This window comes from Pteronotus mesoamericanus, unplaced genomic scaffold (genome assembly GCF_021234165.1).
Source record: "Pteronotus mesoamericanus isolate MK-2021 breed Mesoamerican mustached bat unplaced genomic scaffold, CSHL_Meso_final contig_591, whole genome shotgun sequence".
Lineage (NCBI taxonomy): Eukaryota > Metazoa > Chordata > Mammalia > Chiroptera > Mormoopidae > Pteronotus > Pteronotus mesoamericanus.
The window spans coordinates 966,591-989,957 of NW_026555208.1; the positions used below are offsets into that span (position 1 = coordinate 966,591).

Consider the following 23,367-nt stretch of genomic DNA (forward strand, 5'->3'; position numbering starts at 1 on the left):
AATCTATTTAAAATTGCAAAGCTTTTTATCAGTGTTTTATAGATACCTTGCCTAGTTGTAACCTTTTTGATCTATTATTGTTGTTCTTTCTTTGTTTTACATTTATAACATAGTAATTTTTATTTTGTTTTATAATACCCTTCTCTTTCTGCATGTTTACTTTCTCTTTCGTGTCTGGAAATACAATTTTTGTGGGTACTTAACATTTATTGCAGGTTCAATAGAAGTTAATACGGTTTTATACCATAGGTGTATGCACTTGTTCTTGTGATTTTAATAAAATATGCTTAACATTTATAAAAATTTATTTTCTCCTGTATTTTGGGACTTCTGACAGCCCCTGAGGAGTCAATTTATATAGATCAAAAATGGACATGGTGCATATATAAGGCATAGTCTCATGACCTCTGAAAAGGAGAAAAGGGAAATACACATCAAAATATATGTAAAAGAGATATCAGGGTACAAAATGATCAAAGGTGAAATTAACATGGAGTTCTTTCAGTTTTTGGTCAAGATGGCAGTGTAGGTATACATGGTACTCACACTTCCCATAACTGCACAAAAATTAAAATTAAACTACAAAACTACTACCATTCAGAATTGCTTGAAATCTAGCTAAAGAGTTCTATAAACTAAGAATATAAAGAAGAAGCCATACGGAGACTGGTAGGAAGGGCGGAGATGCAGAATGGGCTGGTCTTGTACCCACATGGGGCAAATAAAAATTGCAAGAAAACCTCAGCTTCAGAGGTCCCCCTTGTGGAACTAGAGCCCCACACAAGAACTTTCAACCCAGGTTTCCAGTACCAAGAAGAGAAGTCCCCATAATTTCTGGCTGTGAATACCAGAGGAGATATTGGCTGACAGAGATGGAGGCTTCTGGAGTCAGAGGCATCTCTTCTTAAAGAGTCCACATACAGCCCTGGTTAGTGTGGCTCAGTGGATTCAGGACTGGACTGCGAAGCAAAAGGTTGCTGGTTCAATTCCCAATCAGGGTACATGCCTGAGTTGCAGGCCAGGTCCCCAGTAGGTGATGCATGAGAGGCAACCACACATTGATGTTTTTCTCCCTCTCGCCCTCCCTTCCCCTCTCTCTAAACTCTCTCTAAAAATAAATAAATCTTTTAAAAAAGAGAGACCATACACAAACTTATTTCCATTCACTAACTCTGAGCCCCAGCATGGGGGCAGCAGCCTCAAAGGTGCCAGGGACATATGAGAAGGAACTTAGTTACCTGTCTTTCAGGATGAGGGGAGGAGGAGCAGGTTTCTCCCAGACAGAATTGCTGGCAGAAGTTACTGTTACTTTGTTGTGTCCTTACCTCACTGACCAGGCAGATGGGCACCATATCTGAGTATCAGTAAATGTGTCTAACACTGTTCATCCAGGCCTGGTGATTTCCCGCCCAAAACAACCTTCAGACCCACCCAAGCTGTTTCCAGAGGCATTTTGGTACAAACAATCTATATGACTCAATGTTCAGATTTTCCTGAAACTGCTACAACAAACAACATCTGACTTCTGTGTACCCCATACTGCTTGTGAAGTTTACACACTCCTGGAAAAAGCAGCACCTGGCCTTGGTTCACAGCATGGAGACTCCCGGGTACCTCCAGTCCAGCACAAGTAGCCATCATCTGCAGATCTCTTAGTAGCTCATGCCAGGTGGCTCATTGCAGGGCACACGGGTCAGGTGATCTTGGCCAGTACTTGCCAGGAGGCCCCAGAGCCAGTACACTCAGTGGACAGCTTCAGACCATGCTGAAGCACCACCCAACCATCTCCACAAGCAACACATTCAGCGATGTACTTGGTGGGTACCTGAGCCCTGCTGAACTGTGTTCTGTTGTTGGGCTTGGCAACAACAGCAAATTCTTCACAGGAGTCACAGCCAGTCCTCCTCACCTATGAGCTTGGGTGTAATCCCTCCCATTAATGTTCCAACAGCAATCAAGGTTCAACTACAAGAGGAAGCACACAACCCACATGGTGGGTGCACCTAGCGTGCTCAGCTCAGGTGACAGAGGAAGCTAAGCCACTGGGCCTTACAGGACTCCTACTATATAAGGCCACTCTACCAAGCTGGAGAGACATAACAGCTCTGCCTAATACATAGAAACTCGCATATGGAGGCAGGGGTAAAGAGGAGACAAGAAAACATATCACAGATGAAATAACAGAACAAAATTCCAGAAAAAGAACTAAACAAAATGAAGATAAGCAATCTACTAGATGCAGAGTTCAAAATACTGGTTATAAGTTTGCTCAATGAGCTTAGGGGAAGAATAGATGATCTCAGTGAGAATTTAAATAACGAGATAAGACACATAAAAAAGGAGATAGAAAACATAAAAAAGAACACAGTCAGAAATGAAGAATAGACTAAATAAAATAAAGATTACAGGAAATCAACAGTAGATGAAGCAGAGAATAAATCAGTGATTTGGAAGATAAAAAAAGAAAAAAACAGGAAACACCCAATCAAAATAGTAAAAAGAAAAATATCAAAAAAATGAGGATAGTATAATATAAGGAGCCTCTGGGACAACTTCAAGCATAACGGAATTTGCATAACTGGAGAGCTAGAAAAGAAGAGAGAAAGAAATTGAAAACCTATTTTAAAAAACAATGACTGAAAACTTTCTAAACCTGGTGAAGGAACTAGACATACAAGTCCAGGAGCTCAGAGAATCCCAAACAAGATAAACTGAAAGAGGCCCACACCAAGACACATCATAATTAAAATTCCAAATATTGCAGAAAAATAGAGAATCTTAAAAGGAGCAAGAGAAATGCAGTTAGTTAACTATAGGGGTGCTCCCATAAGACTGTCAGCTGATTTCTCAACAGAAACTTTGCTGGCCAGAAGAGATTAGTCTGGAAATTTCATACTGATGAAAAGCAAAAACCTATATACATTCTTACTCAAACCAGCAAAAATATATATTTTTTTAAATCCAAGTTCAGGTAAAGAACCACCTAGGAAAAAAATAAAAATAAAGAAGTTTATTGTCACCCAATCAGTATTACAAGAAGTGTAAAACAGTCTTCTTTAAGAAGAATAAAAAAATTTAAAAAAGAATAGTAAAATGGCAATAAATACTTCTCTATCAATAATCACTTTGAATGCAAATGGATTAAATTCTTCCATCAAAAGATATATGGTGACTGACCCTTATATATACTATCTCCGAGGGGCTCACTTCAAATCAAAAGACACACACAGAATGGAAGGAAAATAAAAACAAATGAAAAGTTGTGGTAGCAATATTTCTACCAGCCAAAATAGATTTAAATATAAATGCTATAAGAACAGACAAAGAAGGAACCAACAATTCCACTTCTCTGTATTTATTTGAAGAAGCCCAAAACACTAAATCTAAAAGACATATACACTCATGTTTACTGAAGAATTATTTACAATAGCCAAGATATGGAAGCAACCAAAGTGTCCATCAAAAGATGGATGGATTAAGAAACGGTGCATATGTACAATGAAATATGATTCAACCATAAAAAAGAGTGAAATCTTGCCATCTGCAACAACATGGATGAAACTACAGGATATTTTGCTGAATGAAATAAGTCAGACAGAGAAAAACCAATGGCAAATGATTTCACTTGTATGTGGAATCTAAAAAAACAAAAACAAAAATAAAATAAATGAAAAAGAAGAATAGTAATAGACTCACAGATACAGAAAACATTTTGATGGTTGCCAGATTGGAAGGGGGATGATAAGCAAAAGGTGAAGGGATTTAGAAGTACAAATTGGTAGTTACAGAACAGATGTAAACTACAGCATAGAGAATACAGTCAATAATTGTATTAACTATATATGGTGTCAGATGGGTATACAGAGTGATCTCTTTGTAGGGTATATAAATGTGTAGTCAGGGGTTTGTACTTTTCAAACTAAACATCAACTCTAAAATTTTTTTTAAATATTTTAAGAAATAGAGTAGAGTTTTGTTTTGTATTGTTTTGTTTCCAGAAAAACTACCAAATCCATTTCTTAGCTTACTATAAGGGAAAATTGAGTTAGGTTTGAAGTAATAAACAACAGAAGGGTATGTCTAGATGATGGAGAGAAAGATCAAAAGCAGGAAGGAACACCAGCGGGTCATGGGGTGCACAGAGGTAAGAGTAAGCTGTGGCACTCAGAGGACAACAAATTCCCTGTGCTTGGCCCCCAAAGATACAAGTGACAACATGGGAGCCACAGAGATGGGCAGCAACCTAATCATCCAGCCTCCCTCATCAGGCTTGCCAAAGGGCTGATCATTTACCAGGAAGGTTGTACACAGCTTCCCAGAAGTCACTAGGACAAGAGTACAAGGATCAGCAATGAGAGCGCTGATTCCTGGAAAGTCCCTAAGATCCTGTCCCTTACACATGCATTCAGATAAGGGCTCTCATTTCAGCTGGCCCTACCAGGAGCTTTTGCTTTATGAAGAAGAAAAGCAGGGCTCCATCAAACAGACTTCACTGAAGAAAAAGATGAAGGGATTATCTTCCTGGGGGGAGAAAAATATTATTATTTTGTTTCATATTGGCAAGGTAGAAAGTCAAAACAACAGAATAGGAAGGAGATGATGGTAGCACGGCATGAGGAAATAATGGTTCCTCCAAGAAACAAGTAAGACTCTGCTCTACTAAACCTCCCTTCTTTAAAAATCACTCTTCCCCCAGACTCAATGTTCCTCTTCTGCCACTTTAGAAAAAACACGCACAAACAGAGCAGCTTCAGAACCACGATTTAAGTCACCAAGCACATTCAATCTCTTTCCCCAAAGCCTTCACCCTTCCCTTCAGAAACTGGCCCACTTACCTTCAGAAGTACAGAAGTCAAAACTCAGTGGAGAATATCAGCTGCAGGACTGGTCCAGATTCACTCACCAAGCCAGAGTTTAGCTATCCATGAAGGAGCTCCCCACAGGAAAAGGGTGGGAAATGAAAGTTAAACTTACAGGACTGGAAACAAAACCAAAAATAAAAGAGAACAGAAACTTAAGAACAATGCCACCTAGAGGTACACTTGGGAAATTAACTCTCCAGTATGTTCTAGCACCTACATCAGCTGGGCGCTCAATTACTCTGTTTTATTCCATTTGCAAATTATTTTAGCAAGAATACTTAAATAATAAGAATGTGAATTCTATTAATATATTGTACAGCATGTCTGGATATTCAGAATTTTAATTCAATCCTGTAACTATTAGTTAAGCTTATTTTATGTTCATGTCTTAAACTACTTACTAAGAATAAAATCATGATCCAGAAAACCTCAGTACCTGCCCTTTATGGTGCAGTATGATCGGTATTACAGCTACAAAGAGCTGCTGTTTAGAAAATTTTTGAGCCTATTGAAAAAACGTTTCCACAATACAATTGAATATTTTTACTTTTATTGATTGATTTTAGAGAGAGAAAGAGGGAGAGAGAGGGGAGAGAGAGATCGATTTGTTGTTCCACATATTTATGCAATCTTTGCTTCTTTTTTGTGCCCTGCTCAAAGATGGAACCCACAACCTTGGTATATCAGGACAACACTCTAACCAACTAAACTACCTGGTCAGGGCAATAGCATTTAATCTTAGGGCTCCACCAATTAATTAACAGTTTTTATTACTGACCTAGGAAAGACAGATGAGGAAGCCTTCCTGACATAATGGTGGTAGAAATGTGTCAGTGACATATTATCAGCAACTAGGAGGCAGGAAGAACATGGAGGTTAACAGATGGTGCTCTTCAAGTATAGTCTTAAGCCAGGTAACAATGACACCTCCATGATTGTTTAATTTCCTCACTCTCTGTGGGAAATGTTTGTTCCTTTTTAAACCATCCACCAAAACCAGAACTGATAAAATGAATAAAATGAAGATAAAACTAATGAATTGCATAGTGCTATCTCTCCAAGGCACCCCCAAGCTCAGCACAGGCAACCACCAACCTCACATCTCTTTGTAGCTTCTACCAGGTGGTGTTGAGCCAGACACAGGTGGTACCTGATCTTGGCCTACACCAGAGTCCCTCCCAAAAGGCCCAAGAACAAACAAACATGGTAGCCAGATTCAAACCACACCAGAACTCCAACCAATTAGCACCACAAATGACACACCCAAAGGGTGGACTCAGCAGGCACTACAGCCCCACTAAAGTGAATCCCACCATGGAGTCAGCTTGTTCACTGTAATAAATGCTATTCCTCACAGCCACTCAGCCTGAGGGTAAATCACATCCACCAATTTACCAACAGCAGTACAACAGAAGAGACACACAACCCCCACTAGTGACACCCCTGAAGCACTCTATTCAGGTAAATGGGAATACTAAGGGACACTTACTACATAAGGCCACTCTGCCAAAATGGGGAGAGTTGGCAAATATTCGTAATACATAAGTATAAACATGGAGAGGCAGCAAAAATAAGAACACAAAGAAACATGGCCCAAATCAAAGATCACGATAAAACTTCAAAAAAAAAAATAATTATACAAAATGGAAGCGAGCAACCTACCAGATAAAGAATTCTAAACACTTTTTATATAGATGCTCACTGAACTTAGGGGGAGAATAGATGATCTTAGTGAGAACTCCAACAAAGAAATAGGAAACATAAAAAAAAAAAAAGATAGCATAAAAAACACCAGTAAGAAATGAAAAATGCAAAGAGAGAATCTGAAAAACAGCAAGCAAAAAGCAGTTAGTTACTTACAAGAGGGATCATGTAAGACTATCAGCTAATTTCTCACTGGAAATCTTGCAGGCAATAAGCATTGACATGAAATACTCAAGTGATGAAAAGCAAGGGCCTACAACATAGATTACTCTGACCCACAAAACTATCATTTAGAATAGAAGGAGACATAAAGAGCTTCCCAGATAAGAAAAAGGTGAAAGAGTTCATCACCACCAAACCAGCATTACAAAACATATAAAAAGGACTTAAGAAGAAGAGGAGGAAGATAGTGGCAGAATAGGTAGAAGCTGAGCTCACTTGCTCACTCACCCAGAACAGAGTTTTGGCTGATCTTCCGATAAGTGATCTGAACAATCAATGGAATCTCAGCTGATATGAATTTTTGAAGCCAAGGAGTACAGACGTTGCTTTGTACCATCCAGTAAGAGATTTCATAAGTTGAAGGGGAAATACCCTGTGTGACATGCCTGCAGCAGGGGAGACCAGACAGAAGATGCAGCTTAGTTGCTCCCTCCCCTCTCAGAGCAGGAGGCACAAGTCTTGCACATGGAAGCCCCATCCCTAATCAGGAGAGGCTTGGGAAGATGCACAGAGCCTGGGAGACTCAGGTTGCACACACACAACAAACAGCCCGCCCATTGCTGCAGCATCAACCAGGAGAGTTCCAGAGAGAAATTCTATCATCTAAAACTGTCGGATGCACTGACAGACTGTAGCCAGCCCTGACTGAGAGTGAGACTCTGCTTTTTGGGGAGGTTGAGGGTATGAAGATCTGGGCAGTCACTTGGTGCTGCAGTATGGGTGCCACACAGACAGCTTTAAAAAGGAGAACTTAAGTATGGCTGGGCAGGAACCTCACATGTGTGTGCAGCTTGCTCAGTTAGCAAAGAAACCAGATTGAAAACACAGTTTGTACCCAGAGAATCCATCTAAGCAGGGAGATTAGAAAACTGGATAGCAAAGCAATTGTGGGGCCCTACCCAGTGCACCTCTGTAGAGGAGGGCTGTGTGCTAAACGAAGAGTTTGAGTCTAAAGCCCCTGAGAGAGCAGTGGGCTGGGAGCTAGCTAGATGGGCAAGAACTGAGCACCTGAGATTCTTTGCAGTCAGTCAGTTCCCCTCACGCTGCAGAGTACAAAGCTCTGGGAAGAAGAAGCTGTGCCCAACCCCACCTGCAGGATTGCAAACTCCACAGAACAGTATGGCCAAGCTCAAGAATTCCCTGTTGGTGCATCCACAGGATAAATAAAAATAATCTCCAAATGAGCCCTCACTGAATGTTTAACAAATGTGAAAGCTACACTGGTTCATCCTTGGACCCTATTCCACTGAAAACAGCAGAGCAGAAAGATTAGAAATTTGTACTGCAAGGGGTATTTAGGGTCCTGCCTACCCTCAGCTCTTATATAGAGATGCCATCAGCACCAAGCAGGAAAAAGCTGATCCTTTTACACAGATTAGCCTCTCACATGAAACACACAGTTAATTTATCAGAGACTATATATTATTCAAAATAACCTGAAACAGACCAAGAAGTGTGGTACAAGAGTGCTAGAACATATCCACCCTCTTTCCTGATGACTCAAGAGCCCCTCCCAGGGAAGAAACAGGGATTCCACATTCCCAGTTGCACCAGAAGCCCACTCTAGAGGCAGGTGAAGGTGGTACATGAACTGCTGTCAGATGTTAGATGAACTACCCCTAAGCCTTGTGCTGATAAAAAGCCAGGAGGGCAAAACAGCAAGGACTAGCCATCCTGAAGGAGATAGCCACAAACTGTGGATCACTTATAGCCTCAAACAGGCTCCCTAAAGCTAGACTCCATCAGACATTACCAGAGATGGATCCAGAAGGAGAAAACAGTAGGCAAACACTAAACTCTAGTGAGGTAAATTCCATCTCGTTTGGTTGTTTTTTTTTTTTCATTATTTGCATTATTTTTCCTCCTGCATACATTTTTAACATTTCCCTTCATTTTTTCTTATTATTTCACTATTTTTTATTTTAGTTTTATTTCAAATCTCATATTTTACTCTTCCTTTCTCTTTATTTCGATTTCTTCCTTCCCTTTATTATTTTCATTTTCAATTTATTTTTTCTTTCTATACTGTGTTTCTATTTCTCACTCTTACTACTTCTCCTCCCTCCATCCTCTCAAAACAACTTTCTTTCCATTAGTCACTGCATATTATTTTTCCTTTCTTATAATATTCTTATTCTCTTTACAACTTTATTAATCTTTGTTCATTTGTTGTTGATATTGCAGTTGTGGTTGCAGGGTATTTTTGCTGGTGTGGGTTTTGTTTGCTGGGTTGTTTTGATTTATTCTGGCAGCACCTGTAAAACAGCATACAAGACATGATAGGGTTGTGACTCTGTCAGTCAGCCAGAGGGGAGAACTTACCAACAAATGAGCCAACAACAATGAAAACCCAATTATAACAAGAAAGGCCACATAAACTGTATAAAGGGCATCCCAAGAGCACCCAGTTCAGGGGATCAAGGTGATTGTACCACTGAGTCTCACAGGTCTCCTACCACAGAAGACCACCCCCTGAAGATAGGGAGTCAAAGCAGATCAATCCAACATGCAGAAACAAACAAAAAAAATCACCTAAAATGGGGAGACAAGAAAAAATTCTGCGGCTAAAGGAGAAGTGGAATCTCCAGAAAGAGTGCTAAATGACATTGAGGCAAGCGATTTATCAGACACAGGGTTCAAAGTAATGGTTATCAAAGTGCTTAAAGAACTCAGTGAGAACTACACGGAATTTTATGGGAGTTGCAAGGAACTTAGTGGGAACTACATCAGCATGAAAAAGGACATAGAAGCTATGAATAAGAACAAGGAAGAAATGAAGAATATAAAATCTGAAATGAAGAATACACTGGAAGGAATTAAAAGCAGGCTAGATGAAGCAGAAGATAGAATCAGTAAGTTGAAAGACCAGGTTGATAAAAATACCCAGTCAGAGCAACAAAATTAAAAAAGACTTAAAAAAAAAAAAAGACAGTTTAAGGGAGCTGCAGGACAACATGAAATGCAACAATATTCGTATCATAGGGATACCAGAAGGAGAAGAAAATGAGCAAAGGATAGAAAACCTGTTTAAAAAAATAATGACAGAATACTAATCTAACTTGCTGAGGAAAAATGTCATGCAAGTTCAGGAAGTACAGAGGGTCCCAGTCAAGAGGAACCAAAAGAGGCCCACTCCAAGACACATTATCATTAAAAAGGCAAAATTTAAAGACAAAGAGAGAATCTTAAACACAGCAAGATTCTGAGAAACAGCTAGTGCCATGCAAGGGAGCTCTGCCATGCAAGGGAGCTCCGATAAGACTACCAGCTAATTTCTCAATAGACATGCTCCAAACCAGAAGAGAATGGAATGAAATATTCCAAGTAATGAAAAGCAGAGACCTGCAACCAAGACTACTGTACTCAGCAAGACTCTCATTTAAATGGAAGGCAAAATAAGGAGCTACCCAGACATTAAAAAAAAAAAAAAAAGTGGCTAAAAGAGTACATCTCCACCAACCAGCAATGCATGCCAAAGGGACTGCTTTACAAAGATGAAGAAAAAGAGGAACACATGAACAAAGGGAGAAAAGGGCAATGAATAAATACCTATCAATAATAACCTTAAATGTAAATGGATTACTGTATTTTGCCGTATATAATGTGCACCCATGTTTTTTGCCCAAACTTTCATTATACCCATTATATACCCATGTATACATTATACCCAGGTATAATGTACATCCTTATTTTTCCCTCAAAAATGTAGGCAAAAAAGTACACATTATACATTGGGAAATACAGTAAATGCTCCAGTCAAAAGACATAAGGTAGCTGAATGGATAAGAAAATACCACCCACATATATGTTGTTTACAAGAAATCCAAATCAAAACAAAAGATAAACACAAGCTGAAAGTGAAGGAATGGAAGAAATATTCCAAGCAAATGGACACAAAAAAGAGCTAGGGTAACAATACTTATATTAGACAAAATAGACTTCAAAACAAAAGCCATAACAAAAAACAAAGAAGGTCACACATAATATTTAAGGGAGTAGTCCAACAAGAGGATATAACTCTTGTAAACACATATATGCACCCAAAAATAGGAGCACCTAAATATACAAGAAAAACTTTGGAGGACTTTAAGGAAGAGATCAACAACAATTCAGTTATAGCAGAGGATTTTAACACCCACTGTCAACAATGGATAGACAATGCAAATAAAAAATCAACAAGGATATTGTGGCATTGACTGACACTCTTGATCAAATGGCCTTAATTGATATTTACAGAACATTCTACCCCCAAAAAGCAAAATATACATTATTTTCAAATGCATATGAATCATTTTCAAAGATAGACCACATGGTAGGACACAAAATAAGCTTCAACAAATTCAAGAAAATTGAAATTATATCAAGCATCTTCACTTGAACAGCAGTGGCTTGAAACTAGAAACCAACATCAAGGAAAAAACTCAAAAACATTCAAATACATGGAGAATGAATAGTATGTTATTAAATACCAAATGTGTTAACAATGAGATCAAGGAAGAAATCAAAAAGTTTCTGGAAACAAATGGAAATAAACATACAACAACCCAAAACCTATGGGACACAGTGAAGGCAGTCCTGAGAGGGAAGTTTATAGCAATACAGGGCTACCAAAGGGAGATAGAAAAATCTCAAATAAACAACCTAATCCTACATCTGAAAGAACTAGAGGAACAAGAACAAAGTCCAGAGTGAGTAGAAGGAAGGAAATAATCAAGATCAAAGCAGAATTAAATGACATAGAGTCTAAAAAAACAATTCAACGATCAATGAATCCAGGAGCTGGTTCTTTGAAAAGATAAACAGAATTGACAAAACTTTCACCAGACTCATCAGAAAAAAAAGAGAGAGGACTCAAATAAATAAACTCAGAAATGAAAGAGAAAAAATAATCAATACTACAGAAATGCAAAGTATTGTAAAAAATTACTATAAACAGTTATATGCCAAGAAATTGGACAAACTCAGTGAAATGAATAAATTTCTAGAAACATGCAATCTTCCAAAACTGAATCAAGGAAAAGCAGAAAGCCTAAGTAGACTTATAACAACTAGCAAAACTGAAGCAGTAATCAAAAAGCTCCCAGCACACAAAAGCCCTAGGCTGAATGGCTTCAGGGGTGCATTTTACCGAACATTTAGGGAAGAGCTAACTCCTATCCTTCTCAAACTATTTCAAAAAATTGAAGAAGAGGGATGACTTCCAAACTTTTTCTAATGAGGCCAGTAACATCCTAATTCCAAAGCCAGGTTAAGACACACAAAAGAATCCCAGAAGACCAATTCAAAAGTACTTATGCACTTCTATGCTCAGGTAAGGACACAACAAAGAAAGAAAATTATAGGCCAATATTTCTGATGAACATAGGTGCTAAAATCCTCAACAAAATATTGGCAATCTGGATCCAGTAATACATTAAAAAACTCATACACCATGATCAAATGAGATTTATCCCAGCGATGCAAAAATGGTCCAATATTCACAAATCAATAAACATAATATACCACATTAACAAAATGTAGGACAAAATTAACATGATAATATCAATAGATGCTGAAAAAGCATTTGATGAAATCCAGAACCTGTTTATGATAAAATCACTCAACAATGTGGGAATTGAGGGAACATACCTCAACATAATAAAGGCCAACATCATACTCAATGGGCAAAAACTAAAAGCTTTCCCTTAAGATGAGGAACAAGACAAGGGTGTCTGCTTTCATCACTCTTATTCAGCATAGTACTGGAAGTTCTTGCTACAGTGATCAGACTAGAAAAAAAATTAAAGGCATCTAAATTGGAAAGGAGGAAGTAACACTTTCATTGTTTGAAGACAACATGATAGTGTACATAGAAAACTCCGTAGTCCCCACCAAAAACTATTCAAAATAATAAATGAATTTGGCAAAATATAGGGATACAAAGTCAATATTCAGATATTGAAGGCATTTTTGTATACCAACAATAAACTATCAGAAAGAGAAACTAGAGGGAAAATCCCATTTTCTTTAGCAAAAAGAAAAATAAAGTACCTAGGAATAAATTTAACCAAGGAGGTAAAAGATCTATTCTTGGAAAACTATAGAACACTGAAGAAAGAAATTGAGGGAGATATAAATACATGGAAGCATATGCTGTGTTCATGGATTGGAAGAATTAACATCATTAAAATGTCCATGCTTCCCAAAGTAATTTATAGATTCAATGCAATCCTTATTAAAATACCTATTAAAATGTTTCAATTATCTAGAACAAATATTTAAAAAATATATATGAAATGAAAAAGACCCTGAATAGTCTCAGCAATCTTGAGAAAGAAGAACAAAGTTGGAAGGATCACAATATTTGATATCAAACTCTACTCCAAGGCCACTGTAATCAAAACAGTCTGGTACTGGCATAAGAATAGACACATAGATCAATGGAACAAAATAGAGAGCTCAGAAATAAACATATGTCACCATGGTCAATTAATATTTTCAATGAGGTCACAAGCATATAATGGGGTAAAAACAGTCTCTTCAATAAAATGGTGTTGAGGGAACTGGACAGACACACACAAAAAGATGAAACTAGACCACCAACTACACCATACACCAGAATAAACTCAAAATGGATAAAGAACTTAAATATAAATCATGACACCATAAAAGTCCTAGCAGAAAACATAGGCAGAAAATTTCAGAAATCCTAACTAGCAATATTTTTGCTAATGTATCTTCTAGGGCAGTGGTCCCCAAACTTTTTTGGCATCAGGGACTGGTTTCATGGAAGACAATTTTTCCAATGAAGGCTGGGGAGTGGGGAGGAGAGACAGGAGGCGGAGCTCAGGTGGTAATGGAAATGAAGCTTCGCTTGCTTGCCCGCCACTAACCTCCTGCTGTGTGGCCAGGTCCTAATAAGGAACAGGCCAGGACTGGTGTGGGGGCCAGGAATTAGGGACTCCTCTCTTAAGGCAAGAAAAATAAAGGAAAAATAAACAAATAGGACTACATCAAATTAAAAGCTTTTGCCTGGATAAAGAAACCATCATCAAAATGAAAAGAAAATCAACTGTATGGGAGAATATATTTGCCAATGATACATCAGACAAGAGTTTAATCTACAAAATATATAAAGAACTCATACAACTCAACACCAGGAAGACAAACAATCCAATTAAAAATGGGCAACGGACCTGAATAGACACTTCTCCAAGGAGGACATACAGGTGGCCCATAGACATATGAAAAAATGCTCAACATCACTAGCCATCAGAGAGGTGCAAATTAAAGCCACAAAAAAATACATCACCTCACATCTGTCAGAATGGTTATCATTAATCAACAAACAACAAGTGCTGGGGAGGATGTGGGGAAAAGGGAATCCTAGTGCACTGTTTGTGGGGATGCAGACTTGTACAGCCACTGGGGAAACAGTATTGAATTTCTTCAAAAAACTAAAAATGGAGCTGCCTCTTGACAGCAATTCCACTGCTGGGAATATACTCTAAGAATCCCAAAAGACCAATCCAAAAGTATTTATGCACCCGTGTGCTCATAAAGTGTTATTTACAATAGCCAAGTGCTGGAAACAGCGTAAGTGCCCATCAGTAGATGAGTAGATTAAAAAACTGTGGTACATTTGCACCATAGAATACTATTTAGCAGAAAGAAAGAAGGAATCCCTACCTTTTGTGACAGCATGGTTGGGACTGGAGACAGTTAGGCTAAGTGAAATAAGACAGGTGGTAAAAGACAGATACCATATGAGCTCACTTATAAGAGAAATCTAATGAACAAAAAAAACTAATGAGCAAAATAGAACCAGAGACACGGAAACATGTAACAGACTGACAGGTGCCAGAGGAGCGGGGAGAGGGAGATAATGGTAGAAAGAAGGGGAAGGGATGAGTCAAAGAGCATGTATGAATGACCTGTGGACATGGACAACAGTGCAGGGATTGACTGTGGGAGCAGGTGGTAGACTGGGCAGAAAAGAGCAAAGGGGGAAAAACTGGGACAACTGTACTAGAATTAACAAAAAAATAAAATTAAAAAGAAGAAAGAAACCACTCTAAATGAATTAAAAATCATCGAGAATGTAAACAACATGACAAACATTATCAACCACCTCTACCTAAATGTCATATATGGAACCTGTCACCCAATGAAAGCACAATACACATTATTTTTCAAATTCATATAAAAATGTCTGTATATACCATAATTTAGTCTGTAAGACAGTGTCAATACATTTAAAAGGCTGAAATAACAAAATACGTGTTTTCTGATTAGAAAGGAATTAAATTTAAAACATCCAGAAGAAGAAAAAATGAAAATCACCAAGTGTTTGTAAATATAACAACATAGTTTCAAATATTCCAAGTGTTAAAAAAAAAAAAGAAAATTTGAAAATAAGGTGAATCGAATCAAAATAAAAAATAATCTAAAAGTATGCAATAGAGCTAAAATAATGCATGTATATTATTAAAAACTGTAACAGAAAAGTTCAGTGGTATGTTTATATTCTTGTTTCTCACATTAAGAAACAAGAAAAAAAATACAGCAAATTAAACATGATGCACTCATGTATGCATGTGAATTTACACATACACACACACAAAGGAAACTATATAAGTGAACAAAATCAGTTGTATAGAAAGGCCAAAAACAGAAAAATCAATAAAACAATAAAGTTCAGCCTTGAAAGTCATCAATAAAATTAACCAAACATAACTGAATTGACCAAAAAAAGAATAAAACAAACCATTAATATCAGAAACAAAAGAAGGACATTACTGTGAGTACTGTAGAAATGAGAGATTCTGACGGATTATAATGGCTAACTTCATGTTTACAAACCTGATAACTTACAATGGACAAATTTCTACAAAGATGTACATTATCAAAATCCAACTGAAGAAATATTCTTTTAAAAAGCCTAAGAAAACCTAATAAAAAACAAAAACAAAAAAAATACTTTAAACTTTTCCAAAAAGAAAGACCAGAGTGAGATGGTTTCATTGGTGAATCTATTGAATAATTAAAGAATAAATAATAACAATTCTTCATAATTGTTTATTCAGAAAATACAGAAAGAGGAGAAAAATCTCAACTCCTTCTATGAAAAAAAAAAATTTGATCATAAAGAGGTATCTCAAGTGTCATAAGCTAGATGCAGAGGCCTATAGACTATAACTGGACACAATAGTTTTCTCCAAACTCAAATGTTTGCGTTGCAATTAATACATTAAAACAAGATTTTCCCTTGTTATTTATGCATTAAATTATTCCTACAACCTCTGAAATGCAAGACCAAAGAAATCTCAGTATCACCATCAGAAACAGCACAGCCACACAGCAGAGAAAACTTAGTTTTCATTTTCCTCAAGTCAAATGCTGGGACTTCTTCCCAAGTCTTACCTGCAGCGTCTCTACTGTTGACCCCTGCAACCAATGCTCCAGATCTGAGATGAGATCTCTCAACAACTGACTCTGCTGGACCTGCTCACTCTCAGACTGTTCCAGGACACAGAGAATAACTGTCACCTCCTTCTTCAGCTTTTGTAGCTCCTGCTCCTCAGGGTCCAGGAAGCCTCTCAGTTGTTTAAAATAATCCTCGACACTTTAACTCTGTTTTTATTTGATTCTTCAGGAATGAGAAAGACAGAGAGGGACTCAGGCTATCAGGCAGAGACTGGGAGCCAGAAAAAAAAAGTACCTGATGTGGAAGTTCTCAGAGGGAAGGGAGATGGAAGCAGGGGAGCAATGCTTGGGGAAGCTGATTTTTCCTATTACTTTTTCTTCATCACATTCCAAAGTAATGGCCTCAAGTCTGCATTATTCAGGCTAACCCTGTACCAAAATGGGACACCTGGGTGTGGCTCAGCTCTCACGCAGCTGCCCAGGACAGTCATGCCTCCTGCATTACTCCTGACCCCCACCCTCAACCTCAGCCTAACTTTGAGCATGGGGGAAAGAGCCACAAGCCATTGTCAATTGTCTTACCCTGGAAATGTTAAAGACTCAAAATAATGACAGAAATGAAAACATAATTTACTAGCCAATCTCACCTGAGAGTCTCTATGAGAATCACTAACCTACAATTACCTGTGTTAACTTGTGACAGGTTTATTTTTATCCCACCCCTATAAGGAGAAGGAGAAAGAATGCCTAATCAATGATTGGATATATTGACTGTCAGGGAACAAGAGAAAGCGAATTCCTTGGGACTAACACCCAAGGAAATGCCCAGATTCTTGTCTAACTCCCTCAGGAAAAGTCTCCTCCTACCTCCCAGGAAGTTCGCTCTTCCCTGATGTCAGCTTCCAACTTTTCAGCTTTCTGCTATTTAGCCCTCAGCCTGTCCAGAGCTGCCTGGAGTTTCTCTTGTGAGAGAGGAATCATACCAGAGTCAGGCTATGGGCTTTCTAAGCATCAGAATAGAAGACAAGTGGGGGGAAATCAGACTAGTCTCTGAAGAGACTATAGTTTACAGGAACTGTGAAACAATTAGAATCTGTGACTGGAAGGAAACCTAATATGGTGAACGTGTTCTTTAAGATTCAGGTGGTAGAAGTCACCATTCTCATTTCAGAAGACTGATTCCCTGTGTCCTAGAAGAAGAAACCTAGTCCTGTAGTAAGGAAAGAACGTAGGTTTTGATCCACCCCGGTGCCCACTTACTCCACCTGCCTACAGGGCAATGACAGCTTTACTTAGGGACCAAACCTCCACCTATTAGCTGAAGCTATAAAAATTATCTTTCTGTTTTGACTGCTCATCATTTTTTAATTGTGTGGAATGCACAGAAATGTCCCTCAGGCCTTGGAAGGTGAGTATAGGAACAAAAGTGATCACAGGTCTCAGGCTTATCGTGACAAAGTAATTAGAGCCAAATGCAAAGTACAGATTTCCAATCAGGTACTATTTTCTGCCCAGGCTTTCCTCCATCCTGGTCCATTACCTGGTACTCCTGGGCAACCTCCTCCATGAGGAACGTGTCGTGACCTCGGTACTCCTGAGACCTCTCACAAAGCCAGCAAATGAACTTCCCATCCTCCTTGCGGAAGAGCAGGAGTTCCTCTCCATGGCACGCACAGAGAGTCTCTCTTTTGCTCCACCTCTGGGCTAAAAATGACCTTCCTAATCATCTCTATTATGTTGCTCACATGCCGATTAGGCTGCAGATTCCCAGGCTGGTAACTGATTCGGCACACAGGGCAGCTGCTCTCTCCTCCTTGGCTGATCATGGACTCCTTGTTGTTTGCAGTGATGCAGGCTTGGCAAAAGCTGTGCCCACAGTCCAGGCTCAGGGGTTCTGTCAAGAGCTCCAGGCAGATGGGGCAGGTCACTTCCTCCTTCATGTTCGCCAGGATTCCTGAAGCCATCGCAGCTGCTCCCCTGCTCCTACTTGTCCTGATGTCCAAAATTTCTCTTGCTCACAGATCCTGGCCTAGTGGGAAGGGTTAAAAGGGAACAGAGTAAGAAAGATAGCATACAATCATAGCAACTCTGCAAAAATCAAGGACAGGGCAAAAACAAATATTGAAGGACAAAAAAGAAAAGGTCGAGAGACAAGGAAAGGAGCTTGGTGACCTGGTAAAAGGACATTTCACAATAATTTTAAATACTGTTATATCATCTAACATAACAAATTTCATTTTTATGTGTGAGATGGTTGTTATTGTCTTTTATTTCTACTGAATAGAAGGATGACCTCAGAGGCCTTTCTACCAAGATCCTTGTGTGACCCAACATCTTCTCAATTCTTCTTTCTTGATGATAAAAGCACAGCTTGATGACAAAAGCACCAAACCTCTTAGGTGTCTGGGGTTTATTACTTCCTTTCTCTCAGCATGCAACGCTGCCCTTGCTATAAGTAGAACCCACTCTCTTCCTTCTGTTAACTCTCTCCTTACATGGTTTTTTTTTCTTTTTATCAGACATACCTGCTCTGACTTGTTTATTTATAGTGTAACCAACTGCCTATATTTGCTGAATGTTTGGAATGATTTCTCCTATTATGAAATGTGTTTGTGTATGTGTCAAGAGCAAAACCTTTATTAGATGTATACATAGAGAAAATAAGTGACTTGTAAAGATAGTTTATCTTCAATACACAGAGTGGGGATGAACCCTAATGTATTCTACATTGCCCTTCAGAGATTTGTTCCTACACCACTGAGTTTATCATTGACAAACAGAGGTAACTTCATGGACTCACGATAACTATATAATGGGAACTGTGGAACTGAGGAGATCTAGACCAGCTAGGAGATCCTGGAGAGTCTTGTGTTTGTAAATGGTAACATTTCAATTTGGCCTAGAAATATGTCAAGGACATTCATAAGAACTTAAACATGTGCATGCTTGTGGGCAGTGAAGAGGGAGATAGCATAACTAGACTCAGAGGAACACGGAAATCACATACCGGAAAAAAATGAAAAATGAAATAAAATTAGTGTCAGTCTTGAGAAAGAAGTATCGAAATATTAAGAAACATCACTCAACTAATTATCTTACTAACAACTGGACTAACATCTATAAACACAAATATGAGTAAATGAGTAAATAGAGGGTTTAAACCTCTATTACCTTGACATTTGCCTGGAAAGTAATATAAAATTAAATAATCAGCCATATATATACAAATGAGCTGATATGAAAAATACTACTAGAGGGATGTGCATGTTGTTGGGAAGTCAAATTATGGGAGCAGATAAAGAGTTGTCCAGAAATTCTATCTTGAAAACATAAGGGTTCCTGAAGAAGATGAAAGAAATGGGAAACAAGAAAAAAATGTATTATGTTAAAAAAATGCCCCACCTTGTCTGAGTTTGAAAATGCCAGTGTGCTGGATGTGGAAAAAACTGCTGGGCTTTCAGTATCACATGAGCCTGTAGTGACCATGATATAGGGCAGTTCCCCAGTTATGCAACATTTAGGGACCCCCTTTTCAGGAGCAAAAAAATTATCATGTGTTGGGCTGTGGAATATTAAATGAGTTCACTGCGTAATTGGGAAGATGAGTAGGATGCATGCACAATAGCCCAGCAGAAAGATGATGATAGCTTTCAGGACAAGGAGATGAAAGAAATGGAGATCAGGTGATGAGAGAGTGAGATATGCCATGAGGTAAAGGAAAAGATTGGCATTTAGATTAGTTATCTGAGAACAAAGTGTTAACATCGGGCCTGGGTTCCTTCTTCCTGTAAATGTAGTGTTGGCTTACTTTTCTCTTACTACATTTTTTTAATTTAATTTAATTTTTTTGAGGAACCTACCATCATAAACATAGCCTGAAGTATAAAGTTCATTTGGACTAGGAGGACTTTACATAGACTGCAAATGCTAGTTAAGAAACTTAGACTCCCATTTTTATAAGGGGATGGTAGCTTTTATAACCAAGTGTGTCACTTTTGATCAACAAACTTGTAAAATACAATTTCAAGAAAGAATTAGAGTCAGAGGAAATCCAAAGATGTTGATTCATGACCTCAGGAGTTCCCTGGGTGAAATTTGAAAGTTGCCCCTGTACAAGGAGGGCAAGGAAAAATTAACGAAAGAGACAGACCACTCCAGATTGACAGGTGGCAGGTTTAGTAAGCAAGAGATCTTATATACAAGACTTGTCTTGGGTGGCTGCAAGACAAATAGATCTCTGGATCCACCTGTCAGCATCTTAAAAGTTTTAATAGGGGCTTTAACAGGATACAGTTTTGTATACCATCCAGATGGTGTCAACAACACAATGCTTTCTTAAGGCTGTGTTCTTGAATAATGGCTCCATCTATGGGAACAGTGGGTGGAATGTGTAGTCCAAGGACAAGGTAGGAGGTCAAGAACATTGGATTGCACAGGTCCAGCTTGTGGGCCAACAGGGCATCACATGCTCTCAATGACTTCCTCTAACAAAGATGTCCATGGAAACTGAGTGAAGGGGTAATATCACCACCTAGGGATTAGGGAAAATCTTGAGGAATGGGGTAACTTAATAAGTTTTAGCGATAAATAAGGGTTAGAGCAAGACACAGAAAAGACATTTCAGGCCAAAAAACTAACATGTACAAAGGCTTGAGAGGTCTAAGAGTATATATTGTATTCCAGGAAATCCGTGTTGCTTAGTAGACCCAGGGACATTTAGTTAAGTGCTAAGAAATGAAACTGCTGAGGCAGGCAGACAACTGAACCTTCATTCATGCATTTTCACATTCAATCATTCAATACAGATATATTGAACAGCTGTTAGATGCAAGGCTCTGGCTAAATAGCAGGACATAGTAAAGAACAAAATAGATAGAATGCCTTTCATTATGCAGTATTCATTCTGTTGTGAAAGACACATATTATTCAAATAATCAACAGATAATGTATATAAAAATAATCACTACCTTTGATAGCTGTTATGGAAAACTATAAAGTGTTAAGAAAGCAAATAGCAAAGCTATCTGAGTCAGGCCTGGGGAGACAGGAAAAGATCCTTTGAGGAAAATATTTGAAAGACAAGGTTAATTTTAACTAAGAGCTAACATAACAGGTAATGTTTATTAAACTCTTGCTGTGTGTCAATTACATGGTCAAGCTCTTTAGAAACATTATCAGATTTAGTCCCTACTCCCTCCCAGTGAGATAGATCCTTTATTGTTTCCATATTACAAGTGAGAAAAATGACAGGTAGAAAGTTTATCTAAATTATTCAGCTGTTACAGGTGATGGCTGGTTTGGTATGAAAGCTCCAGAATTGTCAGATGAACTAAAAAATGATCTCAAAGACTGAAGATGAGAGCTGTCATGGACCCAAAAAGGCTTTATAAGAAAAATGATAGGGATGGCTTTCCTGAGTACTTTTAAATGGGAACCGTTGTTGACAATCCAGCTGACTTCTACCACTCATGAATTCCCAAGAAACAAAGAGAAAAAACTATTGTGGAAGAACTTCTGGCTGATTCTGAGTTCAGAAGATATAACCAAAGAAAGTAGTAAGAGATCATGGCTGAAAAACTAGCAAGTGCAGCAGGAGAAAAGTTTTGAAAGAAGAAATTTTGCAATCAAGATTCACCAAGCAAAACACAGTACTTTACATTTCCCCTTTATTCATTCGCTAAAGATGTTTTTGGCAACTAACACCATCACAAGAAAATTAACACAGACTGGTCCTATTTATTCACAGGGATTTCTGTTTGGAAAAGTTGATTTGAGAGAGAATCGATCACATTCCCTTTGGACTAAAAGGTGTGTCTACAAAAAACCCACCCATGCTTAGGAGAAAGGGAAAAGAATATTAACAAATATAATTGGCATTTTTGTAAAGTTCTCAATATTTGGTTATTTAAAGAAAAATGAATTAAATGACATTCAGAAAGTATAAAAATAAAAAATTGTTCAGCTTTTAAGTGGAGAATTTTCTAACTTAGGTAGTCTAACTCCTAAGCCCTACTTCTATTTCACTTTATGATGTCTTATCTCAAGTAGGCTAAAGGAAAGAGAACATTCCAGACCAAAGTATGTGCAAAGGCCCTTAGGGAAAATGAAAGAAGATATAAATATAATCTCCTTAGCAGCAGGTATTTTGTTTTCCATTTGTGGTCTATATATTTTTAAAAAAATAAACTTGAAAAATTATGGGCAATAAAAGGAGTTTTTTTAGTATGTAAGTAGCCTGTTTAAGGAACTATCTTGAAAGACTATATTAAGTTAACAGCATGTTCCCTGTCCCAGGTTGCCATCTATTCCTTTACACCTTCATCCAACCACCAAATGTTGAGGCAATCCACAGGACAACGTAGAAGAGGTGACTAAGGGCATAGTGCTTGAGGCAAAACACTGGCTGCAATTTACCAACTCTACCAGTCCTCACATGTGCATGTGTACATGGAGACCTGACCTATACCATAAGATTTGAGGATTGATTGTGATGTATGTATGTAAGGCACTTTGTACATTGTTTGGAAAAATACAATCAGTCATTTAACTCTAATTACTGTGTAACATGCTGTGGATGCTGATATGACTAAGGCAATTTTTTACTGTCCTCCAGACGATCACTCATTAGTGGAAAAAACACACATGGAAGTAGGCAATTTCAGTGTAGAGTGACAAGAAGTAGGAAAAAAACCACAGGGAGCTGTTAGGAGACAGGGCAAGATGGTCAAGAATTTTATATTGAAGCTGTTTTGTTTTTCTTTTTAACTTTAATTTTATTGTTGACACTATTACAGATGTCCCCATTTTCTCCCCCTTTGCCCACCTCCACCCAGCCCCTGCCCCGCCCTTTCCTCTTGCCACCACCACACTATTGTTTGTGTCTTTGGGTCACCTGTATATATGTTCTTTGGCTACTCCCTTCACTTTCTTTCATCCAGCCGATCGCTCCTACCTCCCCTCTGACAGCTGTCAGTCTGTTCCATGTATCCATGCCTCTGTTTCTATTTTGTCTGTCAGTTTATTCTTTTTTTTTTTTACAATTTTATTTGCAACATTTACTTTGATTATGATTTCCTATCATTAACTATTATAACTACTATACTAGAATCTGAGAAAGTGGGATAGGCTGGTTAAAGCAGGTAACCTTAGAAAAAAGGGACAAGGAACACAAAGA

At 38.2% G+C, this 23,367-nt stretch overlaps 1 protein-coding gene across 1 annotated transcript in view; it reads right to left on the reverse strand.

Annotated features, from left to right (window-relative positions):
* Positions 1–18,193, reverse strand: part of LOC129076445 (tripartite motif-containing protein 5-like) — a 51,800-nt gene extending 33,607 nt beyond the window's left edge. Inside the window, 5 exon segments of the mRNA XM_054580613.1 lie at positions 16,168–16,385; positions 16,596–16,616; positions 17,061–17,153; positions 17,734–17,877; positions 17,879–18,193. Of these exon segments, the coding sequence (XP_054436588.1) occupies positions 16,168–16,385; positions 16,596–16,616; positions 17,061–17,153; positions 17,734–17,877; positions 17,879–18,157 (755 nt within the window). The 5' untranslated portion in view covers positions 18,158–18,193.
* Positions 18,194–23,367: the final 5,174 nt, after the last annotated feature.